General features: G+C 48.3%; 1 protein-coding gene across 3 annotated transcripts in view; it reads right to left on the bottom strand.

Annotated features, from left to right (window-relative positions):
- Positions 1 to 18,880, bottom strand: part of COL27A1 (collagen type XXVII alpha 1 chain) — a 152,713-nt gene that overhangs the window by 54,672 nt on the left and 79,161 nt on the right. For all 3 annotated transcript variants that reach the window (XM_068657457.1, XM_068657458.1, XM_068657456.1), the window contains exons 18-27: positions 17,892 to 17,945; positions 17,129 to 17,182; positions 16,920 to 16,973; positions 15,333 to 15,386; positions 14,969 to 15,022; positions 12,985 to 13,029; positions 11,621 to 11,674; positions 10,116 to 10,160; positions 3,084 to 3,137; positions 147 to 200 (exon numbers count right to left, since the gene is read on the bottom strand). In XM_068657457.1, coding sequence (XP_068513558.1) covers positions 147 to 200; positions 3,084 to 3,137; positions 10,116 to 10,160; positions 11,621 to 11,674; positions 12,985 to 13,029; positions 14,969 to 15,022; positions 15,333 to 15,386; positions 16,920 to 16,973; positions 17,129 to 17,182; positions 17,892 to 17,945 — 522 coding nt within the window. The remainder of the gene's footprint in view (positions 1 to 146; positions 201 to 3,083; positions 3,138 to 10,115; positions 10,161 to 11,620; positions 11,675 to 12,984; positions 13,030 to 14,968; positions 15,023 to 15,332; positions 15,387 to 16,919; positions 16,974 to 17,128; positions 17,183 to 17,891; positions 17,946 to 18,880) is intronic.

Genomic DNA, 18,880 nt, shown 5'->3' with positions numbered 1-18,880 from the left:
CCACAAAGGGCCTCCTCCATCCCCCAGATACAGGACGAGTTTGCAGCTATTCTCACGTAACCAAAAGAGCAGGAGAAGCTGCACCCTTTGCTAGGACAGAGGGAGAGGCAGCAGCAAGAGCGAGAGAATGCAGACTTACTCCTTACCATCGACCCCTTGACTCCTGGCGGGCCCGGGGGTCCCACTGAGCCACGGTCACCCTGCAAGAGACAAAAGTGCATGGGGAAGGGTGAGGAGCTGTGTTAATGAGCACTCTGTGCTGGCTGCAACGGGGATGTAGAGCAATGCAACAACTGGAAGACCCACAGATTGCAGCCTGTGCCGTCAGATTTCCACCAGAGGCTTCCAGTACAGAGTGCTAAACATCCTCCGTTAGGTACCCACCTCATCAGGGTAGCTAAAGGACTACAGCAAGAATTAGCTGACCCTCTGTGACCCAAGAGATGAGACTTTACTATCGACTTCAAACCACTGAAGGACGAGAATCGAGCCACCCACTCAGGACCACCTTCGAGTCCAGGCAGTGCTGGGGCTGGATCCCAGAAGAGCTCCGGCCCATCCCACCCACGGCCTGCATGCCTCTGTTCGGCACTACCCCAGTTCCTACACGTCCTGCCCTTTTCAGGGACATGGATTTGAGAGCTGTGGTCGTGAGGGGCTTGCTGAGAGCAGAGAATCATGCCAGAAAAAGGCAGAGAAGCTGTCTGGGACTGATGGCTGGTGAATTCAGGAGATCACAGGCATTTGGGGATCCCATCCTGTGGCTCACAGTGAGACTGCAGTGCAAACAACGATCTGGAGGCCTGTGTTTATGAGGGATCCGGAGCTGGATTCCTCCTTAGCCCAGCTCCTGCCCTTTTAAAACACCAGTCCTTTTAAAACAAGCCACCATTTGGCATTAAAATCAATAACATACACCCCCAAAATTACTTATTAATTCCAAAAGTCCTACTTATCCCCACAAACAGAACGTCTCACTTCTCCAAGGACATCCTTGGCCCTTCAGCTCAGCCAAGGACGGGGGATGAGGTGTGAGGCTCTGCGAGCACCACCGCGCCCCCTGATGCTGTGGGCAGAGCTCTGGTTATGGGATGTCAGCTGCTGCTTTTTGGAGACTGGCAATTCCCACCACGAATGCCTGTGCCCTGTAATGCACCGGGAATTAGGTGTGTTGTGTTTGTGTGCTCGGGGGGATGAAGAGGAGGAGTTAGCAAATGCTGCCAAGGAGTTTACGCCCAAACTCTGACCTACCTTCCAAGAGCTATACTGTAAGGGGAAATATTTTCTGGGCTCTGAGCATCTTATTAAAAAGCAAGCCCCAGAGTATGTGTTGTCACCAGTTGGCCCTTGTAAACCAATGCAAGGCTTTTTTGTTTTCCTGTGAATGTATGGATTTTATTAAGTCTGTATTAACCGTATTGTTCTCTTTGATAATCTTTGGATTCTACTGGCTTCGGTCTTAAATTTTGCAGCTCTCAGGACAGAGATTGCTGACTCAGCTCTGTCTAATGAAAGCATATTTCCCACTTCATTTAGCTCGCAGCAACATAGTAAGCTGCAGGATGCTATGCCAACTGGAGGCCTGGTCGAGGTTTTGATTTGATGATAGTTATTTTTGTCATCTCCAAGTTTATGTTGGTAAAGGAGAAGTCTGATAGAAGTCGCAGCTGTACTGAAGATCTCCTAGGGCGGATTATAAAAGGACAGCCCGGGTTTGCTTGGACACCAGTGTAACATCACCGCGTTACAGTCGATCTGCAGCTAGATATAGCTCATGTGGTCAAGGCATTGGCACAGAACAGGGACAGATGTGATACTGGAGTTTACTGGAGTGGGAAAAAGGTCTTCCCATGTCTCCTGCCTGGCAGACCTCATATTTCCCATTCAATTCAGATCTGCAGCTGCCACTGAGACCCACACAGAGCTCACTCAGGCACTGACTTTCTGCGTAACCACCTTGGACACTTCACAGATGCTTTATTCCTATGCTTTCCTCCTGAAAACGCAGCCCTCATCACGTCCTTCCTTTTACTTCTTGTGTGCCTTGGCAGTTTGGACTGAGCCTGCTTCTGCTACTGCCCCACCAGAGGAGAGCACAGGGCTCCCCAGGGCTGCCGCAGACAAGCAATAAAAAGCATTTGCAGTGAACACAGCGTAACTGTCACAGAGGCTTGACATCATTACCCAGAGGACAGGGCTTGAAGTAATAAAAGAGAGTGAGCGAGCTGATGTGCGGAATGCATCATTTTATGCTCTTTACTATCTTTATGGCTGGACTGTGAATAATTAAGGCACCAATGAAAACCAGCACTCTGCAGCTGAAATATAATGAATGACATAGATGATTTCTCTTTAAAAGCTACCCCTGAATATAATTTTACACTCTAATAGGAAAGGAATTAATGGCCATTTGCTTTTTATGGAAAATAAAGTCATTTTTTTTTTTTTCCTGGAGGAAGCATGTATCTGTGCTGTACACAAGAGGGCACCAGCCCTTAGCAGCGTGCCCAAGGCTAGCACAGGGCAGGCAGACAGCATGGTCCTTGGTAAATGAAAAGTGAAGCATTTGAAGCTTTGCTCTGATACATGGCTGTGCTTTTAGATGATTTCTGCACCTGGGAATTTGGTGAGCCCTCCTGTCCAGAGCAGGCTCAGCCCTGGTCCTGTGTGACCCTGTTAGCAACGCAGCCTGGGCTTGTGAGCACATCTCTGCACGAATCCATCTGTAACCTAAACCCCTCAGACCTCTCCTGTGACCAGGAGCACAGGGCTGACGGGTCCTTCGTCTCCAGGAAAAACAGAATTGACTGTCAAATACAAGCCTTCTGGCAGATTATGGATTAAATAATCGGTGTTTTCAGAGAAGAGTTGACAGCATCTCCTTGGAGGGTAAGGATACTAATTCCTATGCAAAATGGGTGACTTGTGCCTGGCCCACGACTTGCTCAGACACCCTGGATGTGTTGCTTTCCCAGCTGGGTGTTACACTGACATGACAACTTAAATCCCTTCAATCTTCCCCCACCCCAGTCTCCCTCATCCTGCAACAGGAAGAGCAACCAGCTCATTGCAAGCAACCTTACCTTTTCTCCCACTATTCCAGGCTCCCCTACCGGACCAATGAAGCCCATTAGACCCTGAGGAAAGAGAAAAGCACCGTTAATTCTCAGCTCTACTCGCTGCGAAAGTCAACAATTTCTTTGGTCCACCTTGCTGGCTGAAGCAGCAGAGCATCCCTCGAATGCAGCTCAGTAATTCCTCCTGGCTACCAGAGCGCACGGAGCTGCTCCCGGCCATGGGAACGGCTCACTCCACAGCTGGCTCTGCTTTGGGCGCCAGCTGGAACGGCAGCACGAGGATCTGCAAGAGCCACAACACACGCTATAGGGGATGAGTTAAGCACGTTTCGTAGAAAGGCCGAGTCCGTGGCGTGGCTTTGTTTTGCAAGCATTTCCCCAAACGTCAGCACAGCTTCCCCAGGAGCATCGATAGCGGGAGCTCCTGGGTCGCACTGAGCTGGGACTCACCGTCATTTTTACCGCTGCACTGGCTACGTTTCCTCTGGGTTAACTGAGCCACTTCAGACCTTCGTGCAAACTAATTTTGCCTTGGACAGTATCATGCTGTTGGGACGCTAGTAGGAAATAAAACTCTGAGGACACAGCCAGAGGGGCCAGCAGGGCAGCAGACCTGTCCCACTACTCAGAACATATCTTGGAAAAAAAAATCTAAACAGGATTTGTCAGCATTTAACAACATTTTGGATAACGAAGAAAAACACAGAACTGCTTTTAATTAGGGAGATGGAAACAAGCTATCTCGGGCTAAGATCCCTGAGAAATGGTGTACAGCACCCTCCCCAACAACCCCAGTGGGTTTCTGGCTCTGGGGATGCAGAAGAGCATCCTCTCTGCCACTGCCGGCTCTCCCGCTACGCAATTCCCATGACCTCGTCCCTAGTCTCAGCAAGGGTCATTGGGAGATAGCTATCTATATTTAGTTAGTCCAGTGAATCTGTAACTAAAGGGATTCGCTTCCTGTTGAAACACTTCCTAACCTGCCCACAGCTGGCAGGGTGCTGTCGGTTCAGCCATGCCTGGGCTTGTTTGACTTTAGGCAACATCCTGACGGCTACCGGGAGGTGGCTGCTGGGCACGTCGGAGACAGGGGATAGATTCTCCACTGGTACTTCTCTTTTTAAAAATAATTCAAAATCTTCATAATAAATTGCAAGTTCTTCTGTTGCACTTCAACACCAAGGAGGTTTTCAAATGGCTCCCTCAAGAAAACATCCAGAACGAACAAACACAACGGGGGGAAAAGCTATACCTGCAAAGCAACGCTCTGGAGTGTGGTCCCAGAAAAGCGGGAGGTTTTCACCCTGATATCCCCTTTCTAAGGGGATAGCAAGAAAAAATGCAAAGGTTTCCTTGCCATACTCCTGTTTCTTTGCTTTCTCCATCCCCAGCTGGCCCAAGATACACGTGCAGCCTGTAGAGGAGCTCTGTGCAGCCGGTGCATCGCTGTGGCTGTTCACATCAGTGCTCTGATGGTGCAAGGTGCTTCAGAGGAGCTACTCACAGGTTGTACATCTTCCCCCTGCCACCAAAAGCCTCTTTTCCATGAAGTTACGCTCACAGTATAAAGCTGTGTCATAAAATAGCCTCACTGCTATTCCCACATGCGAGACCCAGCAGTTGTATTCAGAGACATAAACCACAGCGAGGGTCACTCTCCAGTGCCTTTCAGAAGGAGTGACTTCTGATAATAGCTCCAAATGTCAAGAGTCTTTGTGCATTAATGTTCTTTGCATGGTGCAATTAAATGTCGTCCTTCAAACCTCAGTGGAGCTTCTCCCCGAGGCACACTGATGGCACAGAAGCATCCCTCCCTCGGACGCCCAGCTGGCTGTGCCTCTTGCAGTGAGCAGCCACGCGCTTCTGTGGAGCCATAGAGCTCTTGTCAGGCTCTGCATGGGAGCAATATCCAGGTGAGAAGCATTTGGAAAAACTCATGGGAGAAGGCAACGAGTGCAGAGCCTGGAGTTAGATGCTTACATTAGAAATTCATCCAGGGATGATGTCCCAGGCAGCTGCTGTGCTGCAATGGAAATACTGACTAACCACGGGAAGGCAACAACTACCAGGAGAGCTCTGCTATCCCACCAGGGGCTCCATGTCACCAACCCTTCCGTCAGTACTGACATCGTTTTTGCTGTGTCTGAAGCTGCAGCAGACCCAGTGCACAAGTGTGCTGCTGTGGCCAGGCTTCACAGAGTGAGAGCAAAGCCGCGCTCCACCGAGCAGCAGATCGCCCGCTGCAGGAACCCAAGGGGCAGCAGGCAAACCTGCAGGATCTGCATATGCAAGGTTGCCACTGGGTGGCATTGCTAAAGGCTGCTGAATCAATTATCCCTTTAATTAGACACAAGTGCGGATACATAGCTGATAACTGCTTCAAGTTACTGAGGTTTTCCATAGCCCAAGGCCACAAAGTTGGCAAATGCTAAGGCAGAGGGGAGGATGGAAAAGCAATGAGATGAAACAAGGCAATGTACTGCTAAACAAAAAGGAGATAAACAAAAGAAGCAAGAAATAGTAAATATATTCATTTCCAATTTCTCAAAAACCTGCAGACATCCCTCTCCTTTCTCCCTTTAAGAGAAGGAAGATGCTCTCTAAGATGTTTCTGGGGTACTTAGGTCGGTCCCTGCAGAAGAACAGAGATTCCCTGCTCCTGCAGCAAATGTTGTTACCAGTCAGAACACCGCTGTTCCAAAAACACTTTGCAGGGGCTGGGGTGCATCCAAACTTGTACACCCAAACTCAGGCTTGCAGGCTGGTACTTCTGACACACTGTCCGTGGCAGCATCAGCTCCCACCCTGAAGTCTCTCAGGAATCTGGGTCATGAAGCGAGATGTACTGCTTGTGCTTCCCGGCCAAGCTGGTGGTGCTCTCCAGATGGCATGCAGAGCCCTGATTGCAGCACAGCAAGCGGCCCACGAGCCCAGCACCCTCCCGAGACCCCTCTCTCTGTCACAGATGTGCCATTTGTTAGCGCAGCTCGGGCAGAAAGCTGCCAGCACTGCCAACGCAAGCAGGGCTGAGGCAAACGCTGCACCTGCTGTGTGGGTAAATGGATGGAGGGGGAGCGCAGCCAACATTTCTGGCCTGGTTTTCACTCCAGAAACGGGGAAAATTCTGCCTGTTCTGGTACATCACATTGCTGCTCCAGGGATGACATTGCTGCTCCCTGCGTACCGAGGAAGAGGAGCATCCCATGGTGTCACTGTAGCCAGATGGAGAGCAGGGACCCCATGACGTGGACAGGCTTCCAGCACGGTAGCTCTGCGATGTTTGCAGCCAGTGCTGGCTGCTCTGGGCTGGATTAACCAGCGCTGCTGTCTGCAGGCAGACAGAGCATGGAATAGATATGTCTAGGCAAAATAAATCTTGGTAAGTTATTGGGACTCTCTGAAACAAGCGGGGAAGATCGGGTAACGATATCCTTCACTGGCCGGAATGGTACAGGTGATAAAGGGAACATACGCAGCAGAAGATTTAGGTTTTAAGAACCAGAAAAGTCTTTGGCAGCAACCTTTAAATCAAAGTGTGTGTGAATTATGGGCATTACACTAAAATGGCTGTGGCATAACATTTTTCCCCCAGTTCTCAGGGTTGAAAAGAAGCTCTACATCAAACATGACTGCAGGCAGATTGCGTAATGATGCACGTGAAGTCCTAGCAGCGGTGGCTGCCCTGATGAAGGGCCACAGTATACAGGAAGGAATGTAAAACATTTGTACTGGATGGGGAGTTCAGCATGTCGCTCCTGATTCAGTTGCTGTACTCCCCAGCCAAGGACATGGCAGAAAAAGGATGGAGATTGTTAAAAAGTTGCTGGGGGCTTGGGGGACAGAAAGGGGGGGACCAGCAGATTGTAATTCCTAACTCCTGCCTGGTTTTCCCCATTTATTTTCAAGCCCTGTCATAATTAAGCCCCCCCTCTTGGCTGCATCAACAGAGAGCAAGTCAGCAATGAGGCCTTGCATAAATCATAGCCCATTTGAGAGGAACAAGCGAACGGCGAGCGCAGCGTGAGCAGGGTCTCCCAGGGACGGCACCGCCAGTCGCTCCCAGCAGGAACCGATGGTGGCCTTTCTGTTTTACTGGTTCGCTAGAACTCAAAACAAAACAAAGCAGGGACAAAGGGCGGGAGGGAATAAATGTACAATCCTCCCATTCAGATGAAAGAAAGGGAAAGTAAAACAGTAAATATCGCAGTTTAAGGGAGGACGCTCTGACCCGCAAAGGGAAGCCACGCGGTTTAACCCTCTGCACACCACAGCTACCCGGGGCCACGTCCCTCTGGGAAATGGGTGACAGGAACGTGGTGACACGTGGACATCGTGCCTGGTCAGAGCAAGGAGGCTGCGTGCTCTCGCGTGCCCATAAAACCCTGAATGGGAATCCCAGGTGGGTCTGCAGCTCAGAAAGAGATGCTGGAAGGAAAGGTAGTGGCACTGGGAAGGCGCTGCTGTGAGATGTAGGAACATCAGTGAATTCCCTGCTTGCTTCTCAGCGACCCATCTGACCCTGTTCAAGTCAACTCCATGTCAGACCCCACCTGCAGAGCTGATATCACAGCACCTCCCTCCTCAGTAAGGGTGTTGCAAGGAGAACACACTGAATAGAGAACTAACAGTGCTCGTTTCCTTTGACAAATTGTTTCAGAATAACATCTGCTGTTGTTGGGACAACATCCTTCTTGCCTGAAGGAAGAAATACCCCCTAGATGAGTGTCTGCAGGGTGTGATGGGGACACAGATGACCACAACGTTGCCATGCTTCTTGGATGGGAGGAAGGATTCAGAAAGCTGTTCCTGCCATGACAGGACCTCATTCCCATTAAGGATGTTTGTCAGCTGGCACAGGTCTTCACTGATATTTTCAGCCTCTAGTGCAGGGTGCTGCTTCTCCTGTAGGGCTCTCTGACCTTCAGGATGGACACTGAGGTGAACTCCCAGCTCTGGGATGGGAAAGCTGGTGGCCTGGGCCAGTGGCTCCGTGTTCTTCATCATGTTATTCTGCCTCCATCTACTTGCAAGGAAGGGTTAAATCACACATTTCAGGGTACAGGGGAGATTGCAGCTGGACTTCTTCCAGCATTTGAAGACGACAAGCATCTTATGAATGAACTTTCCCAGACAGCATCCTTGTGATGGAAAAACAACGCATCAGGAACTGCCCTGTGCCTTAAAAACTCAGCTCCTCAATGAGAGCTCAAGTGTCTGGAAACACTACAGGAACTCCCACGTTAGCTTAAACAGGTGTCCGTACGAAAGGGGAGAGAGCTGCAACGAGATGGATGGCCGGTCTTTTCTCATGCTGTCATGCTGAGGGTTTCCAGCCAGAGGAAACCCACAGGGAGGGCAGAGCAGCAAGTCTGGGATACCTGACCACTGCTGTTGTGCCTCCAAGGCCTCCCCAGGAGCAAACAGGGAGAAGCTGAAGGTGGCTTTCAGCACCGAATGACCTTGTTAGCTTGACCCCTCAGAGCTCTGCAAAAAACCAACGCAGCCCCAAGACCAAATGCTGAGACTCAGGAGAACGGAAAAGCCAACACTCCCACACTGTTCAGCAGAGGTGTGATGGGAAGGGAGGTTATTTCTCACTAAGCCGCTGCGACATTTTTCTTCTAATGACTTAACTGGTATGGAAATGGAAATTCTTTCTGGGTGATATTTCTAGACAGAGACTAATTGACTAAGAATAATACAGGCAGCTTTCATACCACTGTGCTGGTTTCGGTGTCAGCGGAGGCCAGCTGTGTTTTCTTTTCAGCGAACAGTGCCTACAGTTTGCATCCAAGGTCAGTCCCGAGGGATGGTAAAGCATAATAATCCTAATGATGCTTTGTCCTTCAGTGGCAACATCTTGTTAAGGTTCTGAAAGCATTTCTAAATATCTATTTCTAACTGTAATACAGCAGTATCCACAGGTACCACCTGAGAATAGGAGGCATAGTGCTTAGCCCAAGGTGTTTCCCTGCCAGAAGTTCTCCTCTCACCAGGCCCCAGACTGGAAGGCAGCACTGGCTTGTGTCCTCTACAGGAGGGGAAACTGAGGCACGGAGCACTGGGAGGTGCTCCCCGAGGCCATACACAGGGTGCTAAAGCTGCAAACAGCACTTGGGCTGCAGCCTCAGGTGTGTGGAGCAGCTTTGTTTCTTCAGTTGTTGCTCTTCATGCAGTAAATCATTAACCATAATATAGAAGGGCCTCTAATTTCCAGACATAAATCCTTGATATGAACCATTCTTGATTCATACCGAGGCCCATCAGATTGTTTGGTACTGAAAAGGATCCATCATGGCTTTTTTTTTTGACATGCTTGGTCAGAAACCCACAAGTAAGTGACCCCCAGCTTGTGGATACAGGGGAAAGAAAAGCCAGGGAGACTGACGAACTAAACCAAACCTAACTTGCTGACCATAGGCAGAGAAAGTGCTGGGAAGGACAGCTGTGCTGAGCAGCAACACCCTCTTTGCCAGGGCCAGCGGCTGCATCCAGCCTGGTGTGGTCATGTAGGAACGCAGAGAACATGTTGGAGGCTCCGCGGCTGCAATTTCAGGGTTGGTGGTAGACAAGCTGGTTGGTTTCAATCACAGACATGGCAACGATTGTTTCTCTTTCCTTGATGCCTGTGGTTCCCCTGAAGCCTACAGGGATAATGAACGTCCCCTGCTAACCCAGCAGAACGTTCTCTCTTGCGGTACACTGAAATGCAGCTCAGTGCCTCTCCTGCTCAGGGCCTGGGTCCTTTGGCTGCTGTCTCCTCTGAAAGCATGTCCACCTGAACTGTGACTTTATCACTTTTCTATGGGAAAACCTCTAGCTCAAAACAGACCCCATGGCCCCTGGCAGTGCTGTTTGTTGAGAGCTTCAGCTAGACTACGAGACGTGTTTCCTATGTCACAGCTGGAGCACCTGGACCACAGAGAGGTTTGAGGTGGTCAGAAGCCCCTGGCCACTGCCCTCTGCCTGCACACTGCTCATCCAGAAGATGTTAAACACAGGAGACCATCAAACAGACAAGAAAAACAAGGAGTTTACCTGCTCACCAACTTTCCCTGGTCGGCCGTGGTTTCCTGGCTCGCCCTGCATGACAAGAGGAGAGAAGGCACATGGTTAGCTGCTGCTCCCAGTCAGCCCCTCACTCATTACAACATGATTCTGTGTACACCATCATTTAGGAAGCTGCTTCTGAATTGTGGAAAACCAGCAAGAGGCAACCTCTTACAAGAACTTCTTACAAAGCCCAGTTTTTTGAAAACTAATCCAAAGCAAGAAACATAGCTGCCACAAACATGGAGACAAACATGACACAAACATGAAACGTGCTGTTTTGAGTGAAATGCCCCTAAAAGCTGTTGGTCCTGCTGTGGTGACATAACCTACACAAACCCAAACTCAAACATTGAAACATAAGCTGCCTGCTCTCCTGTGGCATAGCCTAGTCCTGGGTGATTTATCCCTATGGTTAATAAGGCGTGAGTTCTCATTGGGGATCCTCTTGAAGCCGGGGTGTTTCTACCCCATAATGTTTCTATCTGAACAGCTGAGTAAAATGGACAGATGAAGGCAGAAATGCATCAGCCACAGGAAGAGTGATTAATCAAAAGATCTGAAGAACATCTAGTAGAAGCAAGAGTGTGGATGCCATGGGGAGGTGTTGTTCCTGAGTGACAGCGGAGAAGGGATCGAGAAAATTCACCGGCTGGTGGAAGGATCAGAATAACAAAAAGCAACCCAAATATTCCCAGGCAATGCTGCACCCTGATTCTGCTCTTACAAAACCTCCACCATAGGCAAATTACTGTCACATGGAGCAGGAAAACCACAGGAACGACGCACACAAGCTAAATCATAGTGTAGGATCAGAGATGTTCAGAGAACGGGGAAAATGAAGGCTGAAGAGAAAAACAGGAGGAAGAGGAGAAATCCAAACCTGCATGTGGGACAGCCATGGCAGCATGAAAGGCCAGCACGGTGCCCCTGGACAGGCCATCCAGGGGCCAGAGTCACCGTGCAGCAGTATTGTCTCTGGGTGACGGCAGCTGTATTTTCTCAGTAGGCAGATACTCCAGATGTGCTGCCAGACCACATTTTTGCTATTTACTGCTTGAAGAGGTTGTTTTTGTTGGGATTTCTCTTTCCTTTTGAGTGTGGGTTTGTGGAGCGGGCTGCCCTGGGATGGCTCCTGCTGCTAATTAGGCAGCAGAGATAGGAATGATGTACATTGTTTTAGAACAAAAATGTGGAGAAACAATGGAAAATAACATGAGATGATGGAGGGTGGTGGTGGTGAATATCAGAGAAACACTATATAACAAAGCACATGGCTCAAAAAACACACCATCATTCTTCCTTCTGAAGAAAACAAGCAAGAACCGAGACCCCAAAATTGAAAGAAAAAGATAAAACCTCAGTTCCCCTTGTCCTCTCTGAAATGAATACCCTAGGCTTGGAGCACTATGAAATTGAGAAAAGAGACATCCCTCCACCTCTTCTCCCTTCTACTCACTGCTTCCCTGATCATTAACCAACTCTTTCCTCACCTTTGGACCATCAGGACCAGGTCTTCCCGGAAATCCCTTCCGGCCAGGTCGACCCTGAAATACACAATAAATATGAAAAGCTAAATAATGACTCCTGCAGCTGCCCTGGGTTACAGCAATGTGTCTGTGAATCCATATAACAAGGTGCAGCTTACAAGCAACGCTCCCAGCCAATCTATCGTGCTAAGGATGCAGCAGTCCTCACTGATGCCAAGGCAACACAAGAAGAAAATGCTGTCTCGAGTGACATTGGGTTTGATTTATGTGGAACATGTTCAGACAGCTACTCTAAGGTTCAGCACATTTCTGCCCCTGTAGCTTGATTCCATTGCTTAAACATCACATCAGAAACATTATTCATGGACTGTAATCAACCAAGCCAAGGTATTTGTTGCTGCCTTTTAGCTCATTCTCTGCAGTATTTAGTTGGATTTATTCGACTTCCAGAAATTTTCCTGTGATGCCAGCAAAGACACCAGCTTCCTGAACATCCAAAGATGGCACTTCCCTGGTGTTGGCAGGGACGTGGCCATGTAGGCTTCTTGTGGGCTCTATCCCTGGCATCGAGAGAGGGTTTGGGAGCAGGAGTGTCCCTGCAGTGGAGCAAGCCAGGCTGACATCCACAGCTAAATTTAGAAAAGCACGAATCCCTCTAGCTAGGAGAACAATTACGGCATTCTCCCAGGCACTGAGGTAACTGGATTTGTTACGTTGCTCCAAGAAAGGAATAAAAGTATCTAATAGAATAATGGGGGAAATGCAAGATAAAAATTTATTTCCTCATCCACCTAGAAGCTCTCAGCAGTTTCCAATTTACAAGATATTTCACTATCTTGCAATAACAATTATGTTCATAACCATTATAAAACCCTGTGAGCTGGCAGGCTCACAGATACAATAATACTCTTTTTGCTTCTCTTAACTGCATTTCTGCAATACATCACCATGTTCAGCGTGATGTAGATGACAAAAAGGACTCTACTTCAATGTCCTGTCTTTTTTCTTACTTTTCCTTCCACTTTCATTGAAAAATACCATAAATCAAGGAAGCAAACAACAGAGCTGCTTACAAAGATGCTTTCCAGTCAAAGTACTTTATCTTGTGTATGAATGTTAGATAGTTTTTCAAGGTCTGAAACTTTAAACAAATTATAAAATCAGAGTCTTACTCAACATCCTGTGAAAGACTGTTTTGTGACTTTCATATGTCCTGGATCAAGCGATTGGACAATGCAATATTTTCTAGAAGAGCAGATGACTTCCCACTTTAAGCCAGAAGGGTTGAAGCTTCATGTTATTTATACTACAATTTCATGGCAAAGTCAACAGAGCTGGTAGTAACTGAGTAAACCACTAAAACTTACCTCTGGACCAGGGACTCCTGGTGGTCCTAAGGGTCCTTCATCTCCCTGAGGAGAAAAGAAATTAAAATAAAGGGCAAAGTAGTGACAAAGCCTGGTCTCACCATGCATAAGAATGAAAGGTCTGCAGTATGAGCAGCAGTTAAACACAGGCTGCGTGTTCAGCTGTCACATTTTAAAAACTGATTCCTGCTGAACCCCTACAGCAGGAAGCTCAACATCTCTGAGGCTCCCCAACTCCTCTCCCCACCACAGGAATACAGTCTGAAGTCAAGTCCTGCCAGTAAAGGCCACCCAAAATTTGACCGAAGTCAACACCAGTTGGGTGGGCTTATCACGGGCTGCATTTGGCCCATGGGATACACTGGACATGCTCACAGGGCTCTGTTTCATTTGATTTGGCAGGGATATGGATGCTGTTGAGCTCTCTACTCCTTTTCTTTCTTTCTTTTTTTTTTTTTTTTCCCCCACGAAAACAGAGATGCAAAATTTCCCACAGAACCATTTGGCAACTGCATGGAGGTTTCCCTTTTGCTTTCAAATGGGACTACACTTGCTACACGGTGGAGCTATCTCAAAATCTCACACAGCAATTGGACTCGGTCTTCTCCCTTGGCTCTGCACCAGTTTCTAATGTGATAGGATCAGATCTACAGTTTCTAGGAGACCTTCAATTAAGCTTCACAAAAATTATCTCAAGTGTCTAAAACCAACTGCCAAGAGAAATTAAAAGCGCCCTTGGCAGCCACGGTTCTTGCTGCTCTCATTTAGGTGGTCAGCCGTGGTAATGAAGCGGCATGAGCTGGCGGGCTGAACTTGGGACTGGAAGTCAGGAACCCAGCCCGGTGGGCTCAGACAAGCCACCCACAGTATGCCACATTTGTAAAGAGGGTGTAATTCACAGCCTTGACCTTCTGCTTCAGGTAACAGAAGCAGTGAAGGCACAGTCGTATTCTGTGGTGCACATTCAGAGTCCCTCAGCACAGCTCACGTCAAAGTCCATGTCCATGTCTTCAGTCTTACTTTTATGCTCACTAACTAGAGTAAATTGAAGGCAGCTTGGTCATGCCTGCCTGAACCTGGAATGCAGGGCTTCGATTCCCTTTGTAAATTGCCTAGAATATTTTTTCCCTATTTCAGTGCAAATAAATGAGCTAATTTGCATTAATCACATTTAGAGAGCAAGCAAAAGAATTCCCAGAAAAAGTTCAGAATGATTGGTGCTATTAGTCTGAGCTGCTGCCCATGTGTGCACTAAGTATTTTTTGCAAAATGTATCATGACTCCAAACAGCTTACACTGGTCTGACCCAGAATAAACTACACTGAAGTCGCTGGAGTTGCAATGGGATAAGCAGGAGGGCTCTCGGGCCTTCTCTGCTGCCGCCATGAAGTATTTGCAGCTCCAGGACAATTAAATCAATGACAATTTCCCCTTGTCAATGACTGCGACTGGAATTAAGCTTCAAGTCTTCCTATGCAGTGACAGGTGAAAGCTGCAAGCTCTGAGATGCTGGGGCAAACAAATATTTGCAAATAGCAGTTTCAGTTTCTGCAATCTTTTTACTAATAACGTTGCTCCATGTGAGACAGCAGAGTCTGCAGGTCTCACAGTTGAAAGAAAGCACACTTAAAAGGAGCAGAAAGCAAAAGCCAGGTCAGGGCATGTCTGTGCAAAGGGATGTGCAGGGAAAAGGGCATTAACATCCGTTCAGGAGTGTGTGTGGGTGTGGGGGAACAGACTTAAGAAGAAAAGCCGATGCAGAGTTTAGGGTCAGGGGATGCCAGCAGTGACTGGAGGCAAGGGCCTCAGGGCCTAGGGGAAGCTCCTCTTCTGTGGGTTTCTGACCGGTGAATATAAGCATTTACTTCCAAATTCGGAGGGACAGAAGCATTTCAAAACACAGGCACCACTTCAGTGTGCATTAATCTTCAAAATTCAACATTATTCTTTAAAACCAATCTGCTTTTTGTCTGAGGACACTCACCTCTTGTCCAGGCAGTCCTCTCGGCCCAGGTAAACCTCGTGCTCCCGGCTTCCCCTGAGAAGAAGCCAAAGGAAAAGATACTCAGAAAAATAGTAACATTAGCTCAGAAGGGCCATTAAAATGAGAAAGTCTCTTTCACAGCCACGGGACGTCATCCAACGTCAATTTTGTTACAGAAAAAAAAGTTGAAAAAAAAAAGAAAACCCCACTCTTGGAGGGACCTCAAGCCAAACAGACCAAGCTGAAAGGCTGGCCAGGACAGTCTTGAGGAATCTCCAGGGCTTTCTCTCTCCCCCCTTCCCACTACTTTGTTTTCCCTGGCTGCCTCCCACCCCTACAGAGCTTCGCTCTCAGCTCCACTCACCTTTAGGCCTTCAGGGCCATTTTCTCCCGGCGGGCCGATGTCCCCCGGAAAGCCCTGAAGAAAAGGAGAAACGGTTTGGGTGCAAAGGACTTCTGCAGCCTCTGTGAGAGATTCAGTTAAAGGCTGAATGCTGTGAAACTGGTTGTATGCTGGTGGTGTCCCTGTGTGGGCCACCACGCAGCACCCAAAGGGAAGGAAACACCGCAACGGGAGCCGCACTATCGGCTGGACACAAGGGCAGCCTTCCCCAGCAGCTCCCTTTAGGTCCATCGTCTGAGGAGATTTATTGCTGTGAGGGCCTTCCTGTCATCACAGGGCTAAAAACGGCAATTTGGGTTTTAATTAATCTTTATGAGTCAGCGCATAATCTCACTGCTCTGAGAAACAAACTGCACGCCTCGGCGACAAAGGGCAGCGGGCGAGGAATTAGGAAAGGTGCTGACATGCTCATTAGCGGCCGCCCTCAGCCAGGCAGCGGCTCCTTTCCACCCACCACCCCTTCGCCGAGCACACAAAGGAATCTGCAGTTATTTCCAATAGCAACAAAGAGCAAAGATTGCTAAGTGGCAGCACTTGACCGAGAGCCCTTCCAGACCCAGTAAAATACCAGAGCAGTGATGAAGGGAAAACAGACCATCGTTCGTGCTGGAAGAGGCTCTCTAGCATCTCGCAGGCATTGTCTGGTTGCTTATGAGGGAGAAAAACCACAATACGCCGGGGGAAAGCCGAGCCCGGGTTTAAGGTATCACCATAAAAATTTTTGTTAAGGGCAGTGAGGGTTGTTTTCTACTTGAAATGGTATTTTGCAGGCGAAGAAGTGAAAAAAAAAACAAACAACCACAAAATCTTCAGGATATCGATGACAAATAGAGAAAGAAGAAACTAGGAAAACATGAGATGCAGAATGGGTCACGAGCCTATCTTGGTCCCCTCATAGCCACTTATGTCCCATCATATCCTAGCAGAGGAGTGAAGCCGCAGGCTTGAAAAGAGGAGGGTAGGTGGAAAGTGAGGTGTAAGACTCAAGAAATTAATCTTCTGCCCCAGAAGAACAGCCAAAGAACAAAAAGGGTCGAAGAACAATATGATGAAAAAGACTAGTGTTCACAGAGACTGGCTGGTGGCTGTGAGACCATGTGGGGCTCCATCTCTGTTCACCACTGTTTTTTCTTACAACTTTTGGAAGCTCCGAAGAAAAGCCTTGAGAGCTTCCCTCTGCAAAACAACAGGATGTTCTGCTTTGCAGCGTGTGTCTGCCAAGCTGTTAAAAGTGAAAGATGGGGAGAGGTGATGGGTTGTGACATGCTGTGTGCCAAGGGACAGACAATCTTTGGAGACAGACCTTTTGGAACAGGAACAGAACAAGATGTTACGTACGGGACTTGCAAGTAACAAAATAGGAAGAAAAAGGCTTGGAAAGATCAGGCAGAAAGACTAACTGCAGATCAGCCAATGTGAGTGTAGGGTTGTCAGAGGGTACAAGATGGACAGTTTGTCCCATTTCCCTGTTTGAACAAAACCGGACCTCCATTGATTAAAGAACAATGAATCCCACCAGACAGCAATCCCCAGCACTGTGGGACATACCTCAGGGCCAGGTGGTCCTGGAAACCCGACCGGACCTTTGTCACCAACTTTTCCCTGCAGAAATCAGAAAAAAATGGAGTAAAGTGAGCTAGCTCCCAGCTGCTGGCTTTCCTGTTGAGCAGAGCATACCCCTGCCAAGCTGTCTTTCCAGCTGGGCACTCAACCTTTGGAAAGGGAGATTAGGAAGCAGAGGACATCTGGTTACTTACCAGGGGGCCTGGCTTCCCTCGTGCCCCAGGGACCCCAGGCAAACCTTGGCTACCCTGAGAAAGAGAGAGAAAGAGAGGAGTTTTGAGAAAACACAACAAAGCATCAAAAAACACCAAATCCCCCTGCTCCAGCCCCAGATTCTGCAGAGACAGGAGGAGTTTCTAAGCAGTTTCTTAGCCCTGCAAGGAGCCAGGACAATTGCCCTGGTATCAGTGAGATGTCTCTGCTAAAGCTGGGGATGACTTTAGCCCTGAGGAGCACATGAACTGCTGCAGTTGGCTGTGGCTCAGGGCCATGTAGGCCCCAGTGTGGTGCTAAGTACAGCCTTAGTCAGCATCACGTTGTAGTCCTGGGGGAGCAGTCATTTGCTCAGCAGTTCCACACAGCGTTAAGTGCTTCACTGGGTCAGGGTTTAAGTTGCTGCACCGAGCACTCAAATTCTCTGAGTCGGCAGCCGCTGGACCACACACAGGCACACCAGTCCAACCCTGTCCCATCATTTCCAGTTTCTGCATGAGAATATGGCCCTTTATATGGAAAGCCACCAGCAGAACGTCTTTTATTATAAGTAACAACAAAATCCATCTAATGACATAAATTTTAGCAGAGTACTCCAAAGGGGAACTATCTAAAGAAAAGGACCTGGCAACAGGCTGCAGTTAGCTCCAGCTCCTCATGGCTTGAAGAGGCATAGAGAGGCTGGTGGCCACACAAATTACCCATAAAAGGGGAAAAAATGATGAAGAAAAGGGGAACAATTACCTTGTCTCCTTGGAAGCCAACATCTCCTGGCACACCTGCTCCTCCCTGATCACCCTGGATACACACCACCAAAGAGAGTTAAAAGAGGCAGCAGCAATAGCCCAAATGCCCAGGTAGATGCTAGACGGTGCAATGTACAGCCAAAGGCTCATCACCAGCTCCATTCAAAGCTGAACTGGTGACAAACTGTAGATAGCATTAACTGTAACAATGATCCTGAACACTGTGTGCATTTCCCAACATTGATTCCGAACTGAAAAATCAAACTGCAGGGAAAGAAAAATATGAAAGTGCAAGCATTGTGTTTCCATGGAGGCTGCAAGAAGAGAAGCTACGTTCCTCTGGCTAACAGCAACCGTGAAGGTGGCGAAGTGTTAAAATTCAGCTGAACAGAAGAGTTAGCTTAGCACTTGATGAATGGGCCTTTTCTCTCATAAGGCTCTACAGCACAGAAAACAATACTCAGGGTCCCTGCTTCAGGCACCAGAGATCAGTTCTCTCCCAAAAGAAAACAAGAGTAACTTCTCGTAACGCTTTACAACCATCCCACTGGCAGCATTTTGGGTGATTCCCTGGGAGGGGTAGGCTGCTGTTTGCTGGGATGGGGATTCCAACTTTGAGCACAGCATCAGTGACAATATTTTCCACCTGAGCTGTCTTTCCCCTCTTCAGGACTTCCTAACGCATTCCGACTCCCTGTGTAGAAGTAGTTATCCCTAAAGGAAGGATTTCTTAGAAACAGTGGCTATCTTGTATTACCTCTTAGACCTGCTGTTGGACCAGGTAACCTCCTGAGGTCCCTCCCAACCTCATTTGTACAGTGATTTACATAAATAAAGGCTGAGTCAAGGAGGGTGCAGAGAAAATTCATATATAAATAAAAATTCAATACATAGGAAGTCAAAGGAAGAGTGACTATCAAAAACTGGGTACACTGATAAGACCCACCAGAAGTAACTGCTTGAGGAGCTGTGTCCCATACATGGCAC

Source organism: Anas acuta, chromosome 20 (assembly GCF_963932015.1).
Source record: "Anas acuta chromosome 20, bAnaAcu1.1, whole genome shotgun sequence".
NCBI lineage: Eukaryota > Metazoa > Chordata > Aves > Anseriformes > Anatidae > Anas > Anas acuta.
Note: the sequence above shows the minus strand (reverse complement) of the source record. Positions and strands in the feature narration are given on the sequence as shown.